The sequence below is a fragment of the Aethina tumida genome, chromosome 1 (genome assembly GCF_024364675.1).
Source record: "Aethina tumida isolate Nest 87 chromosome 1, icAetTumi1.1, whole genome shotgun sequence".
Classification (NCBI taxonomy): Eukaryota; Metazoa; Arthropoda; class Insecta; order Coleoptera; family Nitidulidae; genus Aethina; species Aethina tumida.
In genome coordinates this window covers 6,123,855-6,147,574 of record NC_065435.1, presented here as the reverse complement: position 1 = coordinate 6,147,574, position 23,720 = coordinate 6,123,855, and the positions used below count along the sequence as shown (strand labels likewise).

Here is a 23,720-nt window from a genome sequence, read left to right as displayed (position 1 = left end):
GCTGAAGTAATAAAATGTATAACAAATTTCTACTTTGTATTTTTAATTAAATATTTATATATTAAATGTAAAATATAATAATATAATTTTTTTGAGTTTTGTTAATTATGGGTATCATAAATCAGTTTTAAAACCAACTTTGTTAATAAACTTATATTTAAAAATAAGCTGGATAATAATATAACAATTACATTAAGTTGTTTTAAGTGTAATAAACTATAAAGTATAAAAGTAAATTTATTTTTTGAGTTAAAATTTTTGTAAAATTATTGTAACGTCCGCAGCATAAAAAAATTTGATTGAACAAAGAAGAAGAAGAAGAAGAGGCATAGTATGTAAATAAAGAGTCACTTATGTAAATATAAATAAAACAGTTTATGCAAATAATTGTGTGGTTTTATATGTGAAATATGCATTTATTTTAACTTAGTTGTTGATATGGTGTTAAAGTAAACGGAAGGAACAAATAAATAGCATCAAGTAAGTTAAATTCATAACAGTTTTAGGTTAAACTTTTTTATACTAATATTTGCTACGGCGCTAAACGGGCTTTTTACATGCTTTTATTTTATAGGCCTCCAATGGAATGTTGCTTTTCTTTTAAGCTGCTTGAAATAAGCTAAAGAAATACAAAGGATGATAAATAATATTAATGGTATGACTTCTTGTGATCCAAAATTGTATATTGCTTTGTCTGTTAAAGGCTTGCTTGCTTTTTAGCAGATGCTTACTTCAATTGCTCTTAATTAACTGGTTAAAATAAAATTTTTAGAATGCAATTTAAGAAATCTGCAATGTGGAACTCAATTATAGTTGTGTTTATATCTGTGCTAACATCTGTGCTGTCTCGTAATGAGAAAAATGATCCAAGGAACAATGGGGATTTGGCACTTTGGATTGATGAAAAGCAAGTCAAAATGTTCAGTGGTAAGTTTTTAATTTTTTGTTATAGTGGGCAAATTAAACATGGTTATCTGGTAATTGTTTAATTAAATACAACTATTATAGATAATAAAATATTTTTATTAATATTCTTGGCAAAAATGTTCAATTATGAACAAAATAATAAATTTTACTCTTTGAAAACATTTTGGAGTTGGAAAGATATCAATTGCTGGCAGTCCAAATTCATAAAATATCTAAAAATAAAATTGTTAAAATAATAAAACCTGACAGGAATATAATGTGAAAGACAATACAAATTAAAGTACTTTTATAAAATTAACTGTTGGATAAAATATTTTAGTAAAAATATAATAAAGAGCCAACTGTTTTCTAGATTTCAGTATTTATTCACAAACAAATCATTCACTTCGATATATTTTTTGAAAAGTCTATTTTTATGAACTGGAAAAATAATTTTTGTTTAGATGCATTTTATTTTTAAAAATTAAAACCATAAAGTTTATTACATATAAGGTGATAACATGTATAAATCATAAACTTGTAATGATGCCAAGAATGTAATAAGGATGGCAGACAGATTATTTTTGATAGTATATAATCTAATATTATTTATTAATTAAAAAATATATATACAGTGTTTAGTTTATGTTTAGGTCTTTTTAATGGATAGGTTTTTGACTTGGAAAAAAGTATGGAATATTATTTTATCTGCGGTCAGTTATACTTAAATTCTTAACATTTTCAGTTGGTTTCAACATAGTAATGCCTGAACTCGTTTACTTCAATTTAGGAAAAGAATGGTTAAACTTTGAGAAAGTGGCCCAACGCAATGTGACGTGGCAAAAACATCAAATATTACTTTGCTGTTTCAAAGGAATGATATTCTTGATCTCTTGATTCAAAAATGGATCGTTTTCAATACTGCAAAACACCATGTTTCCATTTGCCAAAGAAGAGAGGCCAAACACACGTCAAAAATTATTAAAGAGTGGTTTTTAATGAAAAACTTAACTGTACTTGAATAGCCATCATATTCCCTCAATCTAAATCCTATTGAGCACCTTTGGGAAGTATTAAACTGTCGCATCCAAAAAAAAGACATCAAAAGCAAACAAGAACTTCTTCAAACCATCCAGGAACAGTTGCAACAAATTTCTTTTGACACATAGCTGAGACTGATAAATTCTATGCATAAAAATTAACAAACAGTGATAGAAGTCGAAGATTATGTCATAAAATAGTGAAATATTTGAGTTATTCTTAATTTTATATGAATTGAATATTCCATACTTTTTTCCACATTTTTATTTTTTGAAAATGCCAGAAAACCATTTTATTTTAATAAACAGGACAAATAAATTAAAAGTATTTTGTTTAGGTACTTTCTATTTTTAATCATGTTTAAATTTGGTATTATCATAAAGTACATAACTAGAATTAAATTTAATAAACTTTTACCATAATAATACAGTATCGTAGATTTTGGGGGGATCTCTTTTCCTCGCCTTATTTTCTACCCCATTGTATATTTTTTAAAACTATTAAGTTGTTCATAATCTTTGCTCAATTTATAAAAAAGATACCCTTGATTAATTTTCATTATCACGGTCGTTTTTGGGATATTTCAGTTTTAATGTTTGAAACAATATCTTGGCTTGTCGATAATAGTACCAATGCAGCTGTTTTTGTTTTACAATTCTCCAAGAAAGGTTATGTAATTAGATAAATTTCTTCCATTCCTATTTTTCTGCATATCGTTTTACAGCAGCACGTGCGCTTACATGACATTACATATCCAGAGATAATACCATATCAACATATTCAGAATTTGTGTACATTATTTTAGTGGTATCTACTTGTTACAAATACAAATACAAGCATAAATACAATCTGAGATTATTTCATATCATACCTATTAATTTTGTATTAATATTCTTTAAACATTAAAACTGAAATATCTTAAAAAGAGCTGTGATAATCAAAATTTATCAAGAGTACCTTTGTTTCTTAATTGTGCAAAGAATATGAAAAGCCTAATGGTTTTAAAAAATATTCAGTGCCACAGAAAATAGAGAGAAAAAGAAGATTTTATTTACTACTGGAATTAACAGTTGAAAATTTAAATTGTTCTTCCAAAAACAAAACGCTAATTGCATGTTGGATAAGTTGCTACATTAAAAATTAGGTCAAAGACGAATTAATTAAAATAAAAACTTGTTTTCCTCGCTTTTTTCTTTGATTCGTTCAATTTGAGTTATGCAATACGTATTTGCGTTACGTGTTTAATTATATTTTATGATCCTTTGTAAGTTTTATCACAAAACCACATATTTATGATATGTTTGTCACTTTAAACCGCAAATCTATTGGTCGGATTTTCGCATTTAATTATTATTTTACATATTTACATCACATCTTAAAAAGAAACCAAACAAACTTGTGTAATAAAACAACCAACCTTTAAATTTGTCTCAGAACTCGTGTTAATTGTCCCATTAAACAATGTTTTTATTCAGGTTTTCCCATGGAAATCTACGCAATAGCAAACGGGAATGTGTTGCCTTACATTCTGGACCCGAATTTCGAAAAGCACCTGCCAGTCATTCCGTCGGAAGTGAGCTACGTGAACTTCACATGGAAAGCCGGTGGTAAAAAGTACCACTACAACTTCGACCGTCTCCAATCCTACGACGAAAGCATACTCCAAGCCCCCCTAATCTCGATCAAAACCAAAGGACGAGTGCCCAAAAAGCCCAAGGAATTCAGCATATTCCTCCCGTGTCTGGGCAACAACTCGGGCATCGCCAAGTTCGGCATAGGACTGCTGATCGAAAAGAAAGGCAAACCCCTGACCGGCACTCCCCTAAGACTGAAGCTGCGCAAGGAGTGCGCACAGAGAAGTGAGCCCCCAAATATCTTTGATTTAACGAATTTTAACGTTAAAGTTTCAGGCCCGGATCCCGAATGCGACAAGAAGTGTGCCAACCAGGGCTGGTGCAACCACGAAAAGATATGCCAGTGCCAGGAGGGCTACATGGGCCAGTACTGTCGCACCGCCCTGTGCTATCCGCAGTGCATGAACGGCGGCAACTGCACCGCACCCGGCGTCTGCAGCTGCCCGCCCGGTTTCCAGGGCAGGCACTGCGAGGGCGGTATATGCAATCAGAAGTGCCTCAATGGCGGGAAGTGCGTACAGAAGGACACGTGCGAGTGCTCCAAGGGGTACTACGGACCCCACTGCGAATTCTGTGAGTATTTGTTGCCTATTATGCAACTGAACAATCTAATTTTGTACTTTATGGTCTTTCATTGTGAATTTAAATGGATTATTTACTAGCTGTTTTTTGCTTATTATAATTATTTAATCATTAGTTGAAGTGAAACTGTAAGAAAAATTATAATTCGGCCTTCCCAAGACTGAGAGGAACAAGAAGAGATGGCTAAGAGTTTACGGCTAAATAAGTCAATCGTCTCCCATATTATTAAAAAATTTAGAAGAACTGGTCAAGTGGTAGCTACGAAAAAACTTGTCTAAGTTCGAAAAACTTGAGATAAATTCGATAACTGGATAATTCGAATGTCAAAAAATAGTCCAATCATATAGTCAACTGAAATTAAAGTCAACCTGGAGGAAATGGGACTTGCTGAATTTAGTTCAAGAACTGTGGGAAGATGGTTAATGGATGGGGGTTTATTTGACTCCAGATCTACAAGAAAAACCCTGGTTTCTACTAAAAATGTGAAAGTCCAATTTTGACTTGCTTAGGATTCACTGGACCACAGAACAGTGGAGACGAGTAGTTCTTTAGTGACGAGTCTAAATTTAATTTATAAAAAATGATGGTTCTGCTTATATACTACATACTAGAAGGACAAAACTACACAAAAAGTTTGGGCCAAAATTATAAAACAAAAAAGATATTACACAAAGTGTTAAAATTAAATTAAATAAAACTGATTTAATCATTAAAAATCCTTTTCAAAATTAAAGTTTGTATATTTATGTCCAACTCATTTTAGAAAAATATATGTAACATTGTATAGAATAAGAAAATAGTACTTTTTATAATATTCTATGAATGAACAATAGTAAATTAATATTTTAGCAGTGTATCTGAATAAATAATACGAAATACTAATATAAAAAATTAAAAGATGTTGAAATTTGATATAAATTTAATGTTCCAGCTCGTTGTATAATCCCTTGTCTGAACGGCGGCAAGTGCAAGGCGGTGAACAAGTGCAAATGCCCCAGAGGATTTAAGGGCGACCACTGCGAAATAGGTAGGGCCAAACCGCACAGAAGCAACTGCAAGCTGGTGTGCAAGCACGGCACGTGCGTCGACGATGCTTGCGTCTGCGACTCGGGTTGGTACGGTAGGTTGTGCCACCACAGCAAGCAGATATAATACGCAGTTTTGCCGTTTGGCCAGTTTTTTTTTTATTTTTATATATCTTATTTTTATATGTACTATGTATGTAGTATAAGTTCACAATGCAATAAGAGAGAGGCTTATTCGTATATATAATACTCAAAATTGTTTTAGGAATCTCATTAGTTATGTAATTCAATTGGGAACAAATTTTGTTCATGACAATAATTTTATACGTTGACGATATGCCAAATTTAGTATTAATGTTAAGTTTTAATCAAGTTAAAATAGCTTCTACTGAACAAATGCATTTTATTGTAATAAATTTGTATATGGATTTTGACTTGTGAATAATTTCGAAATATTGTAACTCATGTTTATTATGTTGTATGTTTTTGCTTGTGATAATAATGTTAATTACGAAAGTATTTTTGATATGAATAAATGGTATTCACAAAAACTGATGTTTCTTTTATTAAATTTGTTGAATTGGCATATTATTAAGAACTTATTTTGATTATAAAATCCTTTTTAAATCTGTACACGTAATATAAGATTATTTAAAATAATTAAAATCTGTGAAACTTACTTCACGTTGCAATTCATTATAATTATTTGTATGTGGACTTGCACCAACAACATTAAAATGTTTAAATAAGGCTAATTTTACTTTATTTTTAAAAATAATAATCCATGAAAAAAATCATAATAAATAAAAACATTTTATTGTATTAATTGATTTAAATTTCACACAATGTTGAGACAAGAAAATATTTAAAAAATATGAATATTTCAAAAAATAAATATTAAATATTTATTTATTTTGTTTGTCAGTAAAATAATATTGAACCAAATTGACAAGTTTGATATTTAAAATTTATTTATTTTTTAATTTAAATGATTATTCTTATTTTATATAATATTTAATGAAATGAGTGGGCAAAATTTGGGAGCAGTTAGAGCATATAATTTTAAATAATAAAGAAATATAATTATTTTTTTTCAAACGTTCCTCCTTTTTTAGAATTAAGATTTTTGAGATAATAAAAACTATATTTTTAGTGATTTTTACGTTTTTAATAATTTTTTGGGAATCCAGGAAGAATTAGAAATTTTTTATTTTTACTTTTTTAATGATTTTTCAGGATATTAGTAAAAAAATAAAAATCTAGAAGGTTATTAAAGTGAAACTATGTAATTTAATCAGTATGGATTTTAATCGCTAGGAAATTGATCGTATGGATTTTAATCGTACGGAAATTGATCGTATTTATTTTAATCGTATGGAAACTGATCATATGGATTTTGATCGTATGGATATTGATCGTATGGATTTTGATCGTATGGAAAATGATCGATTGGACTTTGATCGTATGGATATTGATCGTATGGAAAATGATTGTATGGATTTTGATCGTATGGACTTGTCCTACCGTATATTAGTGCTTGTTAAAATATCTTTAAAAATGTATTACTGAGGCTATTATTGTAAACAGAAAAAATTGATTTTTTTTATCTTTAAATATAAAATTAATTGATATTTTGAACTATAATACTTTCTGAAATTAAAAAAATAAAAAAAGATATATTTAATATTTAAATATTTAAATTAATAAAAAATAAGTTAAAATAATAAGTAATTAAGTAAAATGTGAAATATGTAAAAAATTTTTGAGAATGATGTAACAGAAATTGAACTTTTTTGGCTATAAAAATGAAAGTAATCGTTAGAACTAATATATTAAGTAATTATCTGATATTCTGAAAAATTATCCCGTTTACTTTATATATTATAAATAATAAAACACTAATAGTTATTTATAGACAACAAAATCCTATAATAGTTGCTCATTTTTAAACATTGTCTATGGTAATATTCTATTATATTATTCTCTATGGTTTTTGTACAATATACCCATTAATTGTGTATTGCTTCAAAGACATCTAGTAGACAAATGATTGCATCTCTTACAGGTATCTGTGAATTATCACGTGCCTGTGATTTTTTAGCATATACAGCTTAACTGTCAGATGTCGTCTTGAGTAAATATTATTTATTTTACACTAACATTTCGCAATGAGATAATCACCTGTTCGAGCTGTAGGACTTTATCTTTAAGAGTGCATTATTTAGTAATATCATCGATAAAATTTCGCCAACAGTATGTAACATTTATAACTGTCCAGCCACCAAAATATAAAACAAGTTATTGCATAGATCCAAATTAAGAACAATAGACACAGACACCGTTGGTTGGTTGTGTCAGTCATAGCGAAAAATTAGCATAAATTTGGTGGCGTGATCGTAAATTGGTCCAAGTTCATAGGTGTACCGCGCCTATTCGACAACAAAATCGGACGACCGTTATCAGGGATAGGTATCCCTATTGACCAGCCCCCCTTAGGTTGGTTGCCGGCTGTGGCCGTACCTGGGACAACGTGGGGACGGCAGAGTAACAGGGCACCGCACGTCCACCACGTCCGTTTTATTAGGTGCACGCACTCGGCCATCGCGGTCGTCAATTGTGTTCGTCGCACACAATTGTGGAACGGTGTAGTCTGGAAGGCTGGGCCTTTCGGGGAACATGCGCGTACGGTTTTTGTGTGGCGATCCGACAGTATAGGTAGCTTGATTTTAATAGATAGTGTGTGTGCCATCAAATAAGTACGTGGTGTATACAAAAATTGGTTATGTCTTAAAACACGTGTGACTTTTGCGTTTATTGCATTGAGAAAATGGTACCTCGAATATGGAACGCTTTGGTTTTGGGCAATTTGATTCTGTGTCATTTATTGTGTGCGGCCAGTGCAACTAAAGATTTTAACAGCGAACAGGGTGAGTTACCATCTTTTCTGGCCGGGAGTCGGGGGGTTGCCGAGGGAAAGTCGCCTTTCCTCAGCGACCTGCGGGGCTTTTCTGTTAAGAAAACAAACCGGGGTTTCACTTATAACATTTCGCGTTACGTCAAATCACCTGATATTTCTTCTATTTACCGACGCGTCTTCGACCAAAACATTTAATAAATAAAACCTAACGGCAACAATAAATCCAATAACATTTATGAAAGTTGCCACAGCTTTTACCTGCCTACCTTAGCAGCGGCGTAATTTTTTAGTTTTATAAATAAAACTATTTACATATTATAATTATTAACGCGTATGGCGATTGTTTATCCGTTCGGTCATTAATTATATGAATTCTATCAAGGCTTTCGTTCGAAATTTAGGTGTAGGGAATCGAAGCAATTAGCGGACTTATTTTAAAAATAGTGCCGGGTCCAATTAGACCTTTAAATGCAACCCCATCCATACCAATTTATCGGTGCGACGCCCGACAAACGTGAAAATTTAAATTGTAAATTGCCCATTCGCTGATTATCACGAAAAAATGTAAATAAATATCAAGTGTGTATAATGTGCAATTTTTTATTTGACAAAATTATAATATTTTGCGGAGAATAATCGGATTTTGTCGTCAATGTGAATTTAATAATGTGCGGTGCATTTATTATTAAATTAGCATTAGAATTGTAGGCATTTGTTTCTCCTTAAAGATAAAGATTATCTATTGTTAAAACAAAGGGAAACAAATTTGCTGTTTATCTTATTAGATTTTTCTTTAATCTAAGTTTTTATAAAAGCCTCTTTGAAATATCTACTTACTTTAAGTATAATTATACGTAAAAAAGTCTATAAATGTATAAAGCAAGTTATAAAAGTACAAAAAATGATGTGGAAGTGAATATTTATGTTTTATAATGGAAAACAATGCTTTATTCTTTAGTAATTTATGACAAATTCTTCCAATATTTTAAAATTGTAGAGAATCCAACTAAAATTATAAAATTGGAGAAATAATTACAAACAATTTTTTAAACTTGTGAGAAAACAGTGCTCGATTTCTTCATTAATCAGTCAATAAATTTATAAAACAAATTGTAATAATAATTTAAAAACAAATTTTTAAAGTTTACTATAGGAAACAAGGCATGATTTCTTCATCCTTCAATTGATATTAGGCTTTGATAAGTCGACAAATTTTTAAAACAAGTTATAAAACTGTAAAAACGATTTAAAGACAAATTTTTAAACTTTATAATAGCTCATTTAGGAGCAATTCTACTGATATTTTAAAATTGTGAAGAATCCAACTAAAATTATAAAGTTGAAGAAATGATTAAAACAAAATTTTTAAACTTATAACGGGAAACAGTGGTTAATTTCTTAGTTTAGGATAAGTCAATAAATTTATAAAACATATTATAAAATTGTAAGAATCATTTAAAAACAAATTTTCAAACGTTGTTATAGAAAACAAGACACGTTTTCTTTATTCTTTAATTAATATTAGCCTTTGATAAGTGGACAAAATTTTAAAATAAGTTATAAAACTGTAAAAATGATTTAAAGACCAATTTTTGAACTTCATAATAGAGAACAGTGGATAAGATTTAGTTTATTAAAAACAAATTTTTAAATTTATAACAGGGAACAATGCTTAATTTCTTCGTTCATTAATCAAAAGTAGTCTACAATAAGTCAATAAATTTTTAAAACGAATTATAAAATTGTAAAAATGATTTAAAAACAAATTTTTAAACTTCATTATAGAAAACAAGACACGATTTCTTCATTCTTTAATTCACAAATTTTTAAAACAAGGTATAAAACTGTAAATATGTTTTAAAGAAGAATTTTTAAACTTCATAATAGAAAATAAGGCATGATTTCTTCAAGCTTTAATTAATATTAGACTTTGATAAGTCGACAAATTTTTAAAACAAGGTATAAAACTAAAAATGATTTGAAGAGAAATTTTTAAATTTTTATAGTAGAGAACAATGCATAAGATTTAGTTCATTTATGATAAGTTCTACTGATATTTTGAAATTGTGCAGAATTCAACTAAAATTATAATATTGGGGAAATAAACTTATAACAAAGAACAATGCCTAATTTTTTCATTCATTAATTATAATTAATCTACAATAAGTCAATAAATTTATAAAATCAATCATAAAATTGTAAAAATGATTTAAAAACAAGTTTTTAAACTTCATTTTAGACAAAATCGACAAATTTTTAAAGCAAGTTATAAAACTGTAAATATGTTATAATAAAGAAGAATGCTTAAGATTTAGTTAGTTGAAAAATTATTAAAAACACATTTTTAAACATTTAATACAGAACAATTTAAGAATTCTTCCTTCAATAAATTAATAAAACAAATAAAATTATTAAATTCAATTATGACATGATGTTTTTGTGCTTTAATTATAAAATTAGACTGACCCAATTATTTATCTTTAAATAATAACATTTTCCGTAAAGTAATTAGATTTATTGCCAGTGCGGATTTAAACTGCATGCCTATCTTAATTTTACAGTCTGCTAAAAGTCTAAAATTACTTAATTTTGTTACTTGTAATGGACGTTAACTTCTTCGTTTGAGTCGGTGGTTTATTTTTATTTGCTTTAACTCAATTCTTATAAAACGTATTAAATTTCTAATTTAACATTAAATTCTCATCAAAGATTTAATTATGTTTATAAATGTTTATATTTGCAAATTTGTATTCAATATATTCACAAAATTAAAACGAACAAATCAAATATTAACAAAAATTCAATTATAAATTCGAATTTGTTTGTCGAACAAAAAAATTAATTAACGAAATTTATTTACGGTTTTAAAAACTGCCCTAGGCATTTTACATACAAATTAAGTTAGGCCTTTATTTCAAAATATGATTTATACATTTTTTTATAAAAATTCATGAAAAAAAAAAAAATTTGCAAGAGATTCGTTAAAATTCGAAATGTAATAATGAGACATAAAAACAATTAGGGACAGTTTAGTTTTCAGTTCTACCTAATCTTTACCACATTTTTTATCAAAAAGTGATAAATAATTAGATATTTTGTAAGAAACTTATTAAAATTAGAAGCTTGGTGATAACGATGGTAATTAGGAACAGATTATATTTCAGTAGAGGTATTTTTTATTGTAAAACAAAAGTGCAGCCCAAATGGATATTTAATCAGAGGGTGCACTTAAAATATTTGCGATTTTGTTGTTTGTCGAATTTGGACATTAATTGATTTTTGTACCAACAGAAAACTGTCATAAAATTACACAATTATCGTCGAAAATAGATTTAGAAAAGACCAAATGTTTCTAAAAGCAATGATAACAGGTAATTCATTCCATGACGGTTAATTTAATTACAATTTTAATACTAAAAATATTTTTAATCAGTATTTTGTATAAAAAATTAAGGGACCTTAATATTATTAAATTTTTGTGAACATGGCAAATATAAAGCTTAAATTGTTTGTTACATAAAAATGTGTTTCCTTTCGAATTATTATAAAGAAAACATAAAAATAATTTAATTCTAAAACAATGGATAATGAATAAAACTCCATTTTTACGTAAATTAGGAAAAAATTATGTATTATTGGGTATTTCCACCTTTATTTCGAATTACAGTTACCAGTTCCAACAGAAGCAAGATAATTTTAGACCACACAATTGATTTTAGTCCTAGAAACAATAGAAAATTGTTACAATGTTATTCTAACAAAACTATACAATTATTGTCGAAAATATAATTACAATAGACCAAATGTCTCTTAACCCAAGGATAGCAGGTAATTGATTCTATCTATAATGGTTAATTTAATTACAGTTATAACATTAGAAAATTTATCAATAATTATACTGATTTCCTAATATAGATTTCACAGTAGGTCAATTAGAAACTATATTTAATCGAGGGGTGCACCTAAAATATTTTAATTTTTCTGGTTTGACTAATTTAAATACCTTTAATTGATTTCGGTACTTGAAATAATAGAAACATTTTGATAATGATACACAAACAAAACGACATAATTATGGTGGAAATGTACTTGCATGAGACCAGACATATCTAAACACCAAGGTAATTAGTGATTATTTGATAGTTAAATTAATTACTGTTATTATTAATTATATTACGAAATTTATCAATAATTATCCATTTTATTCGCCAATATAGATTTGACTATAAGTATTTTATTAATCTGATGATTTCCTGTCACAAACAAACATAAATTCTTTGACTGGCGTGTTTTCGATAAAAATTTAAATACCCCCGGAATTAAAATAAAATGAAGCATCAAAGGACGTTTGAAATGAAACAAATTATTATCGTCTCTTTTAAAGTAAGCCCTTTGAAAATTGAATGAAAATATTTCAGATTTTATTATGCAACTGAAAGCGCATAATTATTTTGAAGAGGGCTTTAAATCTAAACATTTGAGTTTTATAATAAATTACGTGGTACTTTACAACATGGAACACACTTTAATGCAAATTTAATTTAAATTTTGATAAACACCGCTGTTTTTATGATGTAAATATTTACTATGATATAAGGAAACTAACTTGTTCAGAACGTGTATTTAAAATGTTTTAAATAAACATACAAAATTATTGGTGAATGTTACGTACCGGAAATAATGATTTATGTTTTTCTGATCCTATTCTGTTGAACCAAAGTTGTAGAGGATAATTAACATATTTCTGGGCAAACTTCTTGTTCAGATACCAATGGTTTCTTTACTGAAATACATCCGTGCAAGTTTTGTTCATTCAGTCGGCGTCTGTTTGTTCTACAAGACAAACTGATATTGTATGACTGAATTAATTCATTTTTTATTTGTCTGGAAGACAAGAAAGGATTTCGTTTACTGATTCCTCCAATAAAAGGAGTTGCTTCTTTGTTCGGATGTTTTCTTACTTTAGTCTTAATTGAGAGTGTTGTGTCATATTTGTTAATAATATTGTAAACCATTTTTCGGAAGCTTCTTAAATTTTTAACGACGTCAGCAACATTTAGAACTTGATGTTTCATGTTAATTATTATTCCTCTATTCTCTGGATTGCAGTGTTTCTTTTTTTTTCTCACTGAAAGTGTCCAATTCTATAAACTAGTGAAATATCATATAGAATGTTTATTTTTAAATTTTTTCCCATTTCTGTGTATGTTTTTTACAGTGGTAGAAAAAAGTATGGAATATTTTTAAAAGTTGGATTTGTATCCCCTGGGATTTTTCATATCTGATGTAATGGTGTTAAACAAATTTGTTAGTCTGGTTTACCATCCAGTAAACTTGTATTGCCGCTCATCGATTTTTGTTTAGGTTTTTATCGGATTCGTTTTTTAACATGGAAAAAGTATGGAATATTATTTTATTTATGGCTAGCTGTACTTAAATTCTTAACATTTTCTGTTGGTTTCAACGTAGTAATGCCTAAACACGTTTACTTTTCACCTCAATTTTGGAAAAGAGTAGTTAAACCCTTGTAAAAGTGGCCGAACGCAGAGTGACGAGGCAAAAATATTACTCAGAGTGCTGTTTTTTAAGATTTTGTGTAAATTGGGCACTCAAGGTGGTGCTGAAAATCGACGTAAGTCAGGACGTCCACGAAAAACCTCTCCCAAGATAAGCAAAGTTATAAAAAGGCTCTTCCTCAAAGATCCTCGCAAAACATCAAGACAAATCACGGAGAACATTTCATCACAATTTAATCTAGATGTTAGTAATAGAACAGTGAAAAATCGCCTTATTGATGTGGGACTACATGGCTGAGTTGCAGTTAAAAAACCACTGTTATCAAAAGAAAAACAGAGCCTCCCGTCTGGCATTTGCAAAGTCCCACTTGTCATGGACTCAGGAGGAATGAAACACTGTCCTTTGGAGTGACGAAAGTAAATTTAACTTGTTTGGGTCAGATGGTAGAACATTTGTGAAACGGCCAGTGGAGCAATGAGGCCAATTTAAACACCATATTCCTTTGGTTAAACATGGTGGCGGAAGCAATATGGTTTGGGGATGCTTTTCTCGATCCAAAGTGGGACCCTTGATTCAAGTGGAGGGTAAAATGGATCGTTTTTAATATAGGGACATACAGGAAAACACCATGTTGGATATTTCAATAAGACAACGATTCCAAACATACGTCTAAAATTATTAAAGAGTGATTTCTAATGAATAACTTAACTGTGCTTGAATTGCCATCTCAGTCCCCAGATCTAGTCCTCAGTCCTATTGAGCATTGAGTATTAGACCGTCACATCCGAACAAAAAAAAATCAAAACAACTAAGAACTTCTTCAAACCACCATACAGGAGCTGTGGCAACAAATCCCTATTGACACAGTGCAGAGACTAGAAGACTCTATGCCTAAAAGATGCCAAGTAGTGTTAGGAGCCAAACTCCACAAAATATTGAATTATTTGAGTTATTGATAATTTTTTATGACCACAGACCAACTCGATTTTTTAGTAAAAAAAAATAAAAACCTGTGAATATAATGATAATTGTGATTAATGGACTGATATTGCAGTAAATTAGATTTGATCAGATTTGCACCAGATTAGGGAAAACATTAAATAACGTTTGTAACAAGTAAATAAATATTCCACTGCATTTTCAAAAAGTTTTAAGATAACTACATAAATGTTTTGAGAATTAGAATGCCCTTATTTAGTGACACCCAGTATGTATACGAGCCATTTCGCAAGCTCCCATTTCCTAGTGGCCTTCACCACTTCATCTGGCAAACATATGAGACAAGTCCGGTCAGTAGAACCATGTTCCAAATTAAAAAAATCCACCGTAAATAATAACGGCCAATGCCAAGTGAATATTAGCGTCGGTTTATTTTTAATGTTGCCGCCCCGAAATTGGTCGACCCGTCGCGCACATACCGGCCTTATTTACCGCCACCTGACTCGTAAGTCGTGACAAAATTTTCATTGAGACATAAATGTGCGTTACCGCACTAAAATCTTTTTAGTGTCCTTGGAAAAAATGACGGCAGATTTATGGGTCGGCCGCGAATAAACAGAGGCGAATGAATTTTCGTCGGCGACATCACCTGATCGAGCGTTCCGGTGTCCCGATAATTTGGCACATCATTTTTAATTACCTCTATTTTGCAATTTACGAGCACGCACCTCACGGCCAAATGATGCGTTGTTAAATTCGCAATGACTGTGGTGAAATGAACGGTAATAATGGTTATTATTGTTGTCTTGATTGATAACATCAATTTGCGTACGCAAACACACGTATATGCCGTTTAAATGTAAATAGAAACAAATTTTGATGTGGGAATTGTCGAATTTTTATTGTTTTTTGGAAATTTGCCATCGGGATTTTACGAGTTGGATTATGCAAATTTTCGTTTATGGTAATGCCAACGAAAACTTACAAAACTTCCACAAACAATCCTAGGAAATCGTGCAAAAGTTTTAAACATGCTTTAAAATTTAATCGTAACACAGAAAAAAATACACTTAACTGAATGAAACTGAACATTGCACATAATCATGTAATTTGAGATTAGCAAAACAAATATTATGGGTAGATATAAAAATTTTATCAGATGTGTTTAAAGTTTAAAAAGTTTCTCGGAATCTGGATTTGAAATGGCCGACTACTTTACTTTATTTTTCCTATATAATACTAGAAAGTAAAGTAAGAAGACCCACAATAGCTCCAAATATATTAACAAAAGTTTGATGTTCCATTCAAATGTAAAGAATGCCCACCATAAGTTTAAAGAAAGTTTTTAAATATGCCGGGAATATTTTTTGTCAACCAGGACCTCTTTAAATAAAGGAAATTGCTTCAAATTATAAAATTTATAAATTATTGACGTACAGTGGTGGAAAAAAGTATCGAGTATTTTTATCCCCCTTATCGTTTTTTGTTTCGAGTCTTTTTATTGGATACGTTTTTTAATTTGGAAAGAAGTATGGAATATTATTTTATTTGCGGGTTAGTTGTACTTAAATTCTTAACTTTTTGGGTCGGTTTCAATGTAGTAAGTAATGCCTAAACACGTTTACGTTTCACTTCAATTTAGGCAAAGAGTAGTTGAATTTTGTGAAAGTTGCCGAATGCAATGTGACGTGGCAAAAACATTAAATATACTCAGAGTGCTGTTTTGAAGATTTTGTTTAAATTGGGCACTCAAGGTGGTGTTGAAAATCGACGTAAGCCACGAAAAATCACTCCCAAGATAGATAGATAGATATATAGATATTTTCGTTCAAACTTCTTGTTCAGATACCAATGGTTTCTTTACTGAAATACATCCGTGCAAGTTTTGTTCATTCAGTCGGCATCTGATTGTTCTACAAGACAAACCGATATTGTATGAATGAATTAATTCATTTTTTATTTGTCTGGAAGACAAGAAAGGATTTCGTTTACTGATTCCTCCAATAAAAGGAGTTGCTTCTTTATTCGGATGTTTTCTTACTTTAGTTTTAATTGAGGGTGTTGTGTCATATTTGTTAATAATATTGTAAACCATTTTTCCGAAGCTTCTTAAGTTTTTAACGACGTCAGCAACATTTAGAACTTGATGTTTCATGTTAATTATTATTCCTCTATTCTCTGGATTGCAGTGTTTCTTTTTTTCTCACTGAAAGTGTCCAATTCAATAAACTACTGAAGTATCATATAGAATGTTTAATTTTAAATTTTTTCCCATTTCTATGAATGTTTTTTACAGTGGTAGAAAATAGTATGGAATATTTTTAAAAGTTGGATTTTTATCCCCTGGGATTTTTCATATCTGTTGTAATGGTGTTAAACAAATTCGTTAGTCTGGTTTACCATCCAGTAAACTTGTATTGCCGCTCATCGATTTTTGTTTAAGTTTTTATCGGATTCGTTTTTTAACATGGAAAAAGTATGGAATATTATTTTATTTGTGGCTAGCTGTACTTAAATTCTTAACATTTTCTGTTGGTTTCAACGTAGTAATGCCTAAACACGTTTACTTTTCACCTCAATTTAGGAAAAGAGTAGTTAAACCCTTGTGAAAGTGGCCGAACGCAGAGTGACGGGGCAAAAATATTACTCAGAGTACGTGTAAATTTGATACTCAAGGTGGTGTTGAAAATCGACGTAAGCCAGGACGTCCACGAAAAACCTCTCCCAAGATAGACAAAATTATAAAAAGGCTCTTTCTCAAAGATCATCGTAAAACATCAAGACAAATCACGGAAGAAATTTCGACACAATTTAATCTAGATGTTAGTAACAGCACAGTGAGAAATCGCCTTATTGATGTGGGACTAGATGGCCGAGTTGCAGTTAAAAAAACACTATTATCAAAGAAAAACGGAGCCTCCTGTCTGGCATTTACAAAATCCCACTTGTCATGGACTCAGAAGGAATGAAACGCCGTCCTTTGGAGTGACGAAAGTAAATTTAACTTGTTTGGGCCAGATGGTAGAACATTTGTCAGTCGGTCAGTGGAGCAATGAGACCATTTTAAACACCAAATTCCTTCGGTTAAACATGGTGGCGGAAGCAATATGGTTTGGGGATGCTTTTCTCGATCCAAAGTGGGACCCTTGATTCAAGTGGAGGGTAAAATGGATCATTTTTAATACAGGGACATACAGAAAAACACCATGTTTCCATTTCCCATGGAAGAGGTGCCACTTCGTTGGATATTTCAATAAGACAACGATTCCAAAAACACGTCTAAAATTATTAAAGAGTGGTTTCTAATGAAAAACTTAACTGTGCTTGAATGGCCATCTCAGTCCCCAGATCTAAGTCCTATTGAGTACCTTTGGGAAGTATTAGACCGTCGCACCCGAATAAATGACATCAAAAGCCAACAAGAACTACTTTTTTCCAGACTTCAAGTACTGTAGTGGGTGTAATTATAACAACTAATTAAACATCATTTATTCATAAAATCTGTTTAAATGCGACTGTAGCCCTTAGTTTTGCCATTAAGTTTGTACAATAAACTACACACAAGTAATGAAAAAAAAAGTAGTTTTATATTATAACGGGCAAAGTTGTTTATCTGAAGTTTGATTTAACAGATATACAACTTATATAACAAAAGCACAACGAATCACTTTCGAGAAGCTTCGTTCTCAACAGCTCAATAACAGAGATACATTAAATTGGCCCTTAGTAGACTCTCTGCATAACGTTTATTGTTTGTTTTCTGTTATAGTTGTGTTCTCTAGGCAGCTTATCAATAATATTTTATTTATTTGTAGTTCAACAAAATTCATTTCTCAGTGTGGATTTCAGTGAATTATACACTAGTTTAATAATAATAATTAAATAATGGGTTGTAGTGTAACCAAAACAAATGCTAAATAAGTTAAATCCTTACTAAAAAATTTAAAATTTAACCGGGCTTGGAAAATATTGGTCGAATTCGAAAAAACCTGAAAGAAAATCGATAACTGGGTATTTCAAAAGTCCAAAAATAACATATTTATATCGTCAACTCAAATTAGAGCTAACCTGGAGGAAATGGGACTTGCTGAACTTAGTTCAAGGACTATAAGAAGACGATTAGTACGTGGGGGTTTGTTTGGTCGCAGTTTTTTATTAGGAATGTGAAGACACGAATTCGCTTTGCTCTCGATCACGTTTACTGGACCCCAGAATAGTAGTGACGGTGTTTAGTGAGTCTAAATTTAATTTATTTAAAAATGAGGGTCTTGCTTATGTTACACGTTCCACAGGGACTACACTGAAAGTCTGTCATACTCACCATAAAACACGGTGGTTCAATTATGGTACGGGGATGATATTGTGCTTCTAGCGTAGGTCCTTTCATTGTACAGAAGGACACATGAACCGGTTTATGACAGGGATATATTTAATTTAATAAAAACATTTTACAATACAGATATTGAAGGGACGATGCTGTAAAATGTGTTTTAACATGATAAAGATTCAAAACACAAATCCAAAATTGTGACGGATTGGTTAAAAGACCAAAGCATCGATGTTTTATCTTGTCCGTCCCAATCTCCAGACATTAAATCTATAAAAAAAAAAACATGGGGGAAAACATTTATAACCAAATTCCAGATAAAAAATTCACAAATTTTAATGAACTCATCACAGCAATTCAAGAAACAGATTTAATCGTTAAGAGTCCCTTTGAAAATTAAAGTTGCTATATTTAGAAAAATAAGAAAATTTATATTATTTAACAGTTCGCATTAAATAAAATAGGCACATTGAATATTTTGAAAAGTTGCCGTAATAATGACCTCCTCTGTACAAACCAACACAACACAATTAATTTAAATTCAAATTAAATCCGTCGATACAAACCTAAATAAAAAACGACAGCGCAAGAAAAGTGTGCCTCCGAATTGAATTTAGTGCATCTCCCCCAAGATTCTATTAAAATATTTGCCCCGTTTTAATTTCCCGGGGTTAAAAACGTCCCGGAGTTCAATTTTTCGAGAACGCCTTACGTGCCGGAGTCCCCCGCCATTTATTTTGTTTATTTTTTTGCTCCCGTCGTCGATTATTGTGCAAGAAGTAGTGCGTATGATCTTGTTTGTTTTTAATCTCCGTCAATTTAGACAATTTAAAATTCTAATTGCTCTCGTACGTAATGGGTATTCATTGATGCTAATTAACTTAGATGTTGCTAACAAACGAATTAGTGCTTACGTGCGTTTTTGCCGAATTAATTATGCGTGGCATTGTGCACCGTGAAAAAAAAACTTCGTAATGATCAAATTGGTCCATTACAGGCACGCTTTTTTTTCAGCCGTGAAACGTAATTGTCAGTCTGGCAAATGTTTATGCGGCGCGACAATATTTCAATCATCGCGTAAAATATGCAAACGAAGATGTAACAAGTTCATTCGTATGACAATGGAAATTTTTGTGTAAATCCTTGACTGTAACGAGAATTTGCCTCGCTACGCAAATTGTATCAGTTTATTTTAATAAATTGTATTATTTGTTATTGGCAGACGAATTGCGTTTATTGTTTGAAATTAATTATGTCGCAATTACAATTTGTAATTGGTTAAGCATTGTTTAACACATGTTGTGTTTGGCATGTTTTGTAAATACGAAATCATACCACTGACATAATATTACCATTAGTATACACTATAATCTACGTAAAATAACTAATTAATTAACCCCTAGAAATGATTGATTTATACCATTTTGTTTTTAGAAAAATGTTAACCTACTACTGAATAATAATTGATTAAAAAATTAAACAAAAATCTTGAATCATAAATTGTCAGAAGCTAATAATGGGTCGGACTCCCTCTTTGATTAAGACACTCAATGATGTGTCGATATAATGAGATTATCGACATTTTCTTGTGATATCTCATCCCAGACGAACTGAAACTGACGATTTAGTTCATTAAGAGTCTTTGGAGGGTGTTGTAAATTCGTTAAGCGTCGCCCCATCATATCTCACATATGTTCGATTGGGGAAAGGTCTGGAGATCTGGGTGGCTAATTAATTAACCCCTAGAAACAATTGATTTATTCCAATTTTTTTTAGAAAAATATTAACCTATTACTGAATAATAATTGATTAAAAAATTAAACAAAAATCTTGAATCATAAATTGTCAGAAGCTAATAATGGGTCGGACTCCCTCTTTGATTAAGACACTCAATGACGCGTCGATATAATGAGATTATCGACGTTTTCTTGTGATATTTCATCACAGACGAACTGAAACTGACGATTTAGTTCATTAAGAGTCTTTGGAAGGTGTTGTAAATTCGTTAAGCGTCGCCCCATCATATCTCACATATGTTCGATTGGGGAAAGGTCTGGAGATCTGGGTGGCTAATTAATTAACCCCTAGAAACAATTGATTTATTCCAATTTTTTTTAGAAAAATATTAACCTATTACTGAATAATAATTGATTAAAAAATTAAACAAAAATCTTGAGTCATAAATTGTCAGAAGCTAATAATGGGTCGGACTCCCTCTTTGATTAAGACACTCAATGACGCGTCGATAAAATGAGATTATCGACGTTTTCTTGTGATATTTCATCTCAGACGAACTGAAACTGACGATTTAGTTCATTAAGAGTCTTTGGAGGGTGTTGTAAATTCGTTAAGCGTCGCCCCATCATATCTCACATATGTTCGATTGGGGAAAGGTCTGGAGATCTGGGTGGCTAAGTAATTAACCCCTAGAAACAATTGATTTATTCCAATTTTTTTTTTAGAAAAATATTAACCTATTACTGAATAATAATTGATTAAAAAATTAAACAAAAATCTTGAGTCATAAATTGTCAGAAGCTAATAATGGGTCGGACTCCCTCTTTGATTAAGACACTCAATGACGCGTCGATATAATGAGATTATCGACGTTTTCTTGTGATATTTCATCACAGACGAACTGAAACTGACGATTTAGTTCATTAAGAGTCTTTGGAAGGTGTTGTAAATTCGTTAAGCGTCGCCCCATCATATCTCACATATGTTCGATTGGGGAAAGGTCTGGAGATCTGGGTGGCTAATTAATTAACCCCTAGAAACAATTGATTTATTCCAATTTTTTTTTAGAAAAATATTAACCTATTACTGAATAATAATTGATTAAAAAATTAAACAAAAATCTTGAATCATAAATTGTCAGAAGCTAATAATGGGTCGGACTCCCTCTTTGATTAAGACACTCAATGACGCGTCGATATAATGAGATTATCGACGTTTTCTTGTGATATTTCTTCACAGACGAACTGAAACTGACGATTTAGTTCAATAAGAGTCTTTGGAGAGTGTTGTAAATACGTTAAGCGTCGCCCCATCATATCTCACATATGTTCGATGGGGAAAGGTCTGGAGATCTGGGTGGCTAATTAATTAACCCCTAGAAACAATTGATTTATTCCAATTTTTTTTAGAAAAATATTAACCTATTACTGAATAATAATTGATTAAAAAATTAAACAAAAATCTTGAATCATAAATTGTCAGAAGTTAATAATGGGTCGGACTCCCTCTTTGATTAAGACACTCAATGACGCGTCGATATAATGAGATTATCGACGTTTTCTTGTGATATTTCATCACAGACGAACTGAAACTGACGATTTAGTTCATTAAGAGTCTTTGGAAGGTGTTGTAAATTCGTTAAGCGTCGCCCCATCATATCTCACATATGTTCGATTGGGGAAAGGTCTGGAGATCTGGGTGGTTAATTAATTAACCTCTAGAAACAATTGATTTATTCCAATTTTTTTTTAGAAAAATATTAACCTATTACTGAATAATAATTGATTAAAAAATTAAACAAAAATCTTGAATCATAAATTGTCAGAAGCTAATAATGGGTCAGACTCCCTCTTTGATTAAGACACTCAATGACGCGTCGATATAATGAGATTATCGACATTTTCTTGTGATATCTCATCCCAGACGAACTGAAACTGACGGTTTAGTTCATTAAGAGTCTTTGGAGGGTGTTGTAAATTCGTTAAGCGTCGCCTCATCATATCCCACATACGTTCGATTGGGGAAAGGTCTGGAGATCTAGGTGGCCAAGGCCAAAATAAATCTACATGGGTGGCTTCTAGTTTAATGTATTCTTGGCAGTATATGAAGGGGTATCTTTTTGAGAAATTAGTTAGAGATCTCATCTTATGAAGGGAAAAAGATAAGACTTTTCGTCAAACACAAATATCTGATTTTTTTTTCATTGAAATGAAAACTTTATATAATACAATACATCATAATAATAATAATATTGATTGTATTGTGTATTACCTGTTTTATAGGTTACTATATTACTATTTTTTTAATTTACTTAATTACTAAAATGAGTGAATAAATTGTTTAAATATCTTATTACTAAAATATTTAGTTTGTAAAACTTATAATTGGGAAATTAAGAATAAATAATAGTATATTATAAAATAATTAAAATTAGCATTAGTAGTAAAACTTAAAACATAACTTAAAAAAAAGTTTACCCCAACACAAAATTGTAGATTTTGAAATTTTTAAGATATTTTACCAATAATTATCAGGAATATTGATTGAAGTTTCATTATACAAGGGGTTCACTTCTAATGATTTAAGTGTTTTAATTAAGTAACTTTAAATATTAAATTTTTTTATTAAATAATAAATAAATTGTATCTATCACCAAAAGATTTTAGTTTAACTACGTATATTAATTAAAAAATTAAATATTTTAGTACAAATCCTATTAAATTTTACTAAAAATAGAAACGCATATAAAAAACAAATTGAAAGGTTTTCAATCATTTTATTCGTAAATATTTTAATATTCAAAATTGTATCAGAAAAAAAAAAAGATAAATCACAAATCTATATAACAGTTCTATTTAGATTTAAAATGATAAATTCGTTTAATTTGTGACTAATTTGTGTTTGAGTTTATAAAAGAAGGATTAGAATTATATATATCGCAATATTACAATTATCCAAAAATTAGCTAAATTGTCAACCTTGAACTGTATTTTATTAAAAAATTTTATATAAAATTACATAGATAACTATATAACTATAAACGTCAGAAACATCTTAATATTTTATATATCTTTATAATATTAAAGTTAAATTTA

The 23,720-nt window shown here is 30.2% G+C and overlaps 2 protein-coding genes across 7 annotated transcripts in view; both read left to right on the top strand.

The window, feature by feature from the left end:
* Positions 1-340: 340 nt before the first annotated feature.
* Positions 341-5,739, top strand: LOC109594891 (protein shifted). 4 transcript variants are annotated; one of them, XM_020010151.2, is made up of 6 exons: positions 341-480; positions 575-655; positions 773-927; positions 3,423-3,806; positions 3,858-4,154; positions 5,095-5,739. In XM_020010151.2, the coding sequence occupies exons 3-6, from the start codon at positions 774-776 to the stop codon at positions 5,313-5,315; spliced, it is 1,056 nt and encodes a 351-aa protein (XP_019865710.1). In that variant the 5' UTR covers positions 341-480; positions 575-655; position 773; the 3' UTR covers positions 5,316-5,739. The 4 variants fall into 4 exon arrangements, with proteins under 4 accessions (XP_019865710.1, XP_019865709.1, XP_019865707.1 ...); XM_020010150.2 differs by having other exon boundaries at positions 3,852-4,154; XM_020010148.2 differs by having other exon boundaries at positions 3,423-4,154.
* A 1,852-nt stretch (positions 5,740-7,591) lies between these two features.
* The window catches only part of LOC109594905 (very low-density lipoprotein receptor), a 67,057-nt gene continuing 50,928 nt past the window's right edge, over positions 7,592-23,720 (top strand). Inside the window, exon 1 of one of the 3 annotated variants that reach the window (XM_049962519.1) lies at positions 7,592-8,115. In XM_049962519.1, coding sequence (XP_049818476.1) covers positions 8,016-8,115 — 100 coding nt within the window. In that variant the 5' untranslated portion in view covers positions 7,592-8,015. The remainder of the gene's footprint in view (positions 8,116-23,720) is intronic. The other 2 variants (XM_049962515.1, XM_020010169.2) reach the window with 2 other exon arrangements.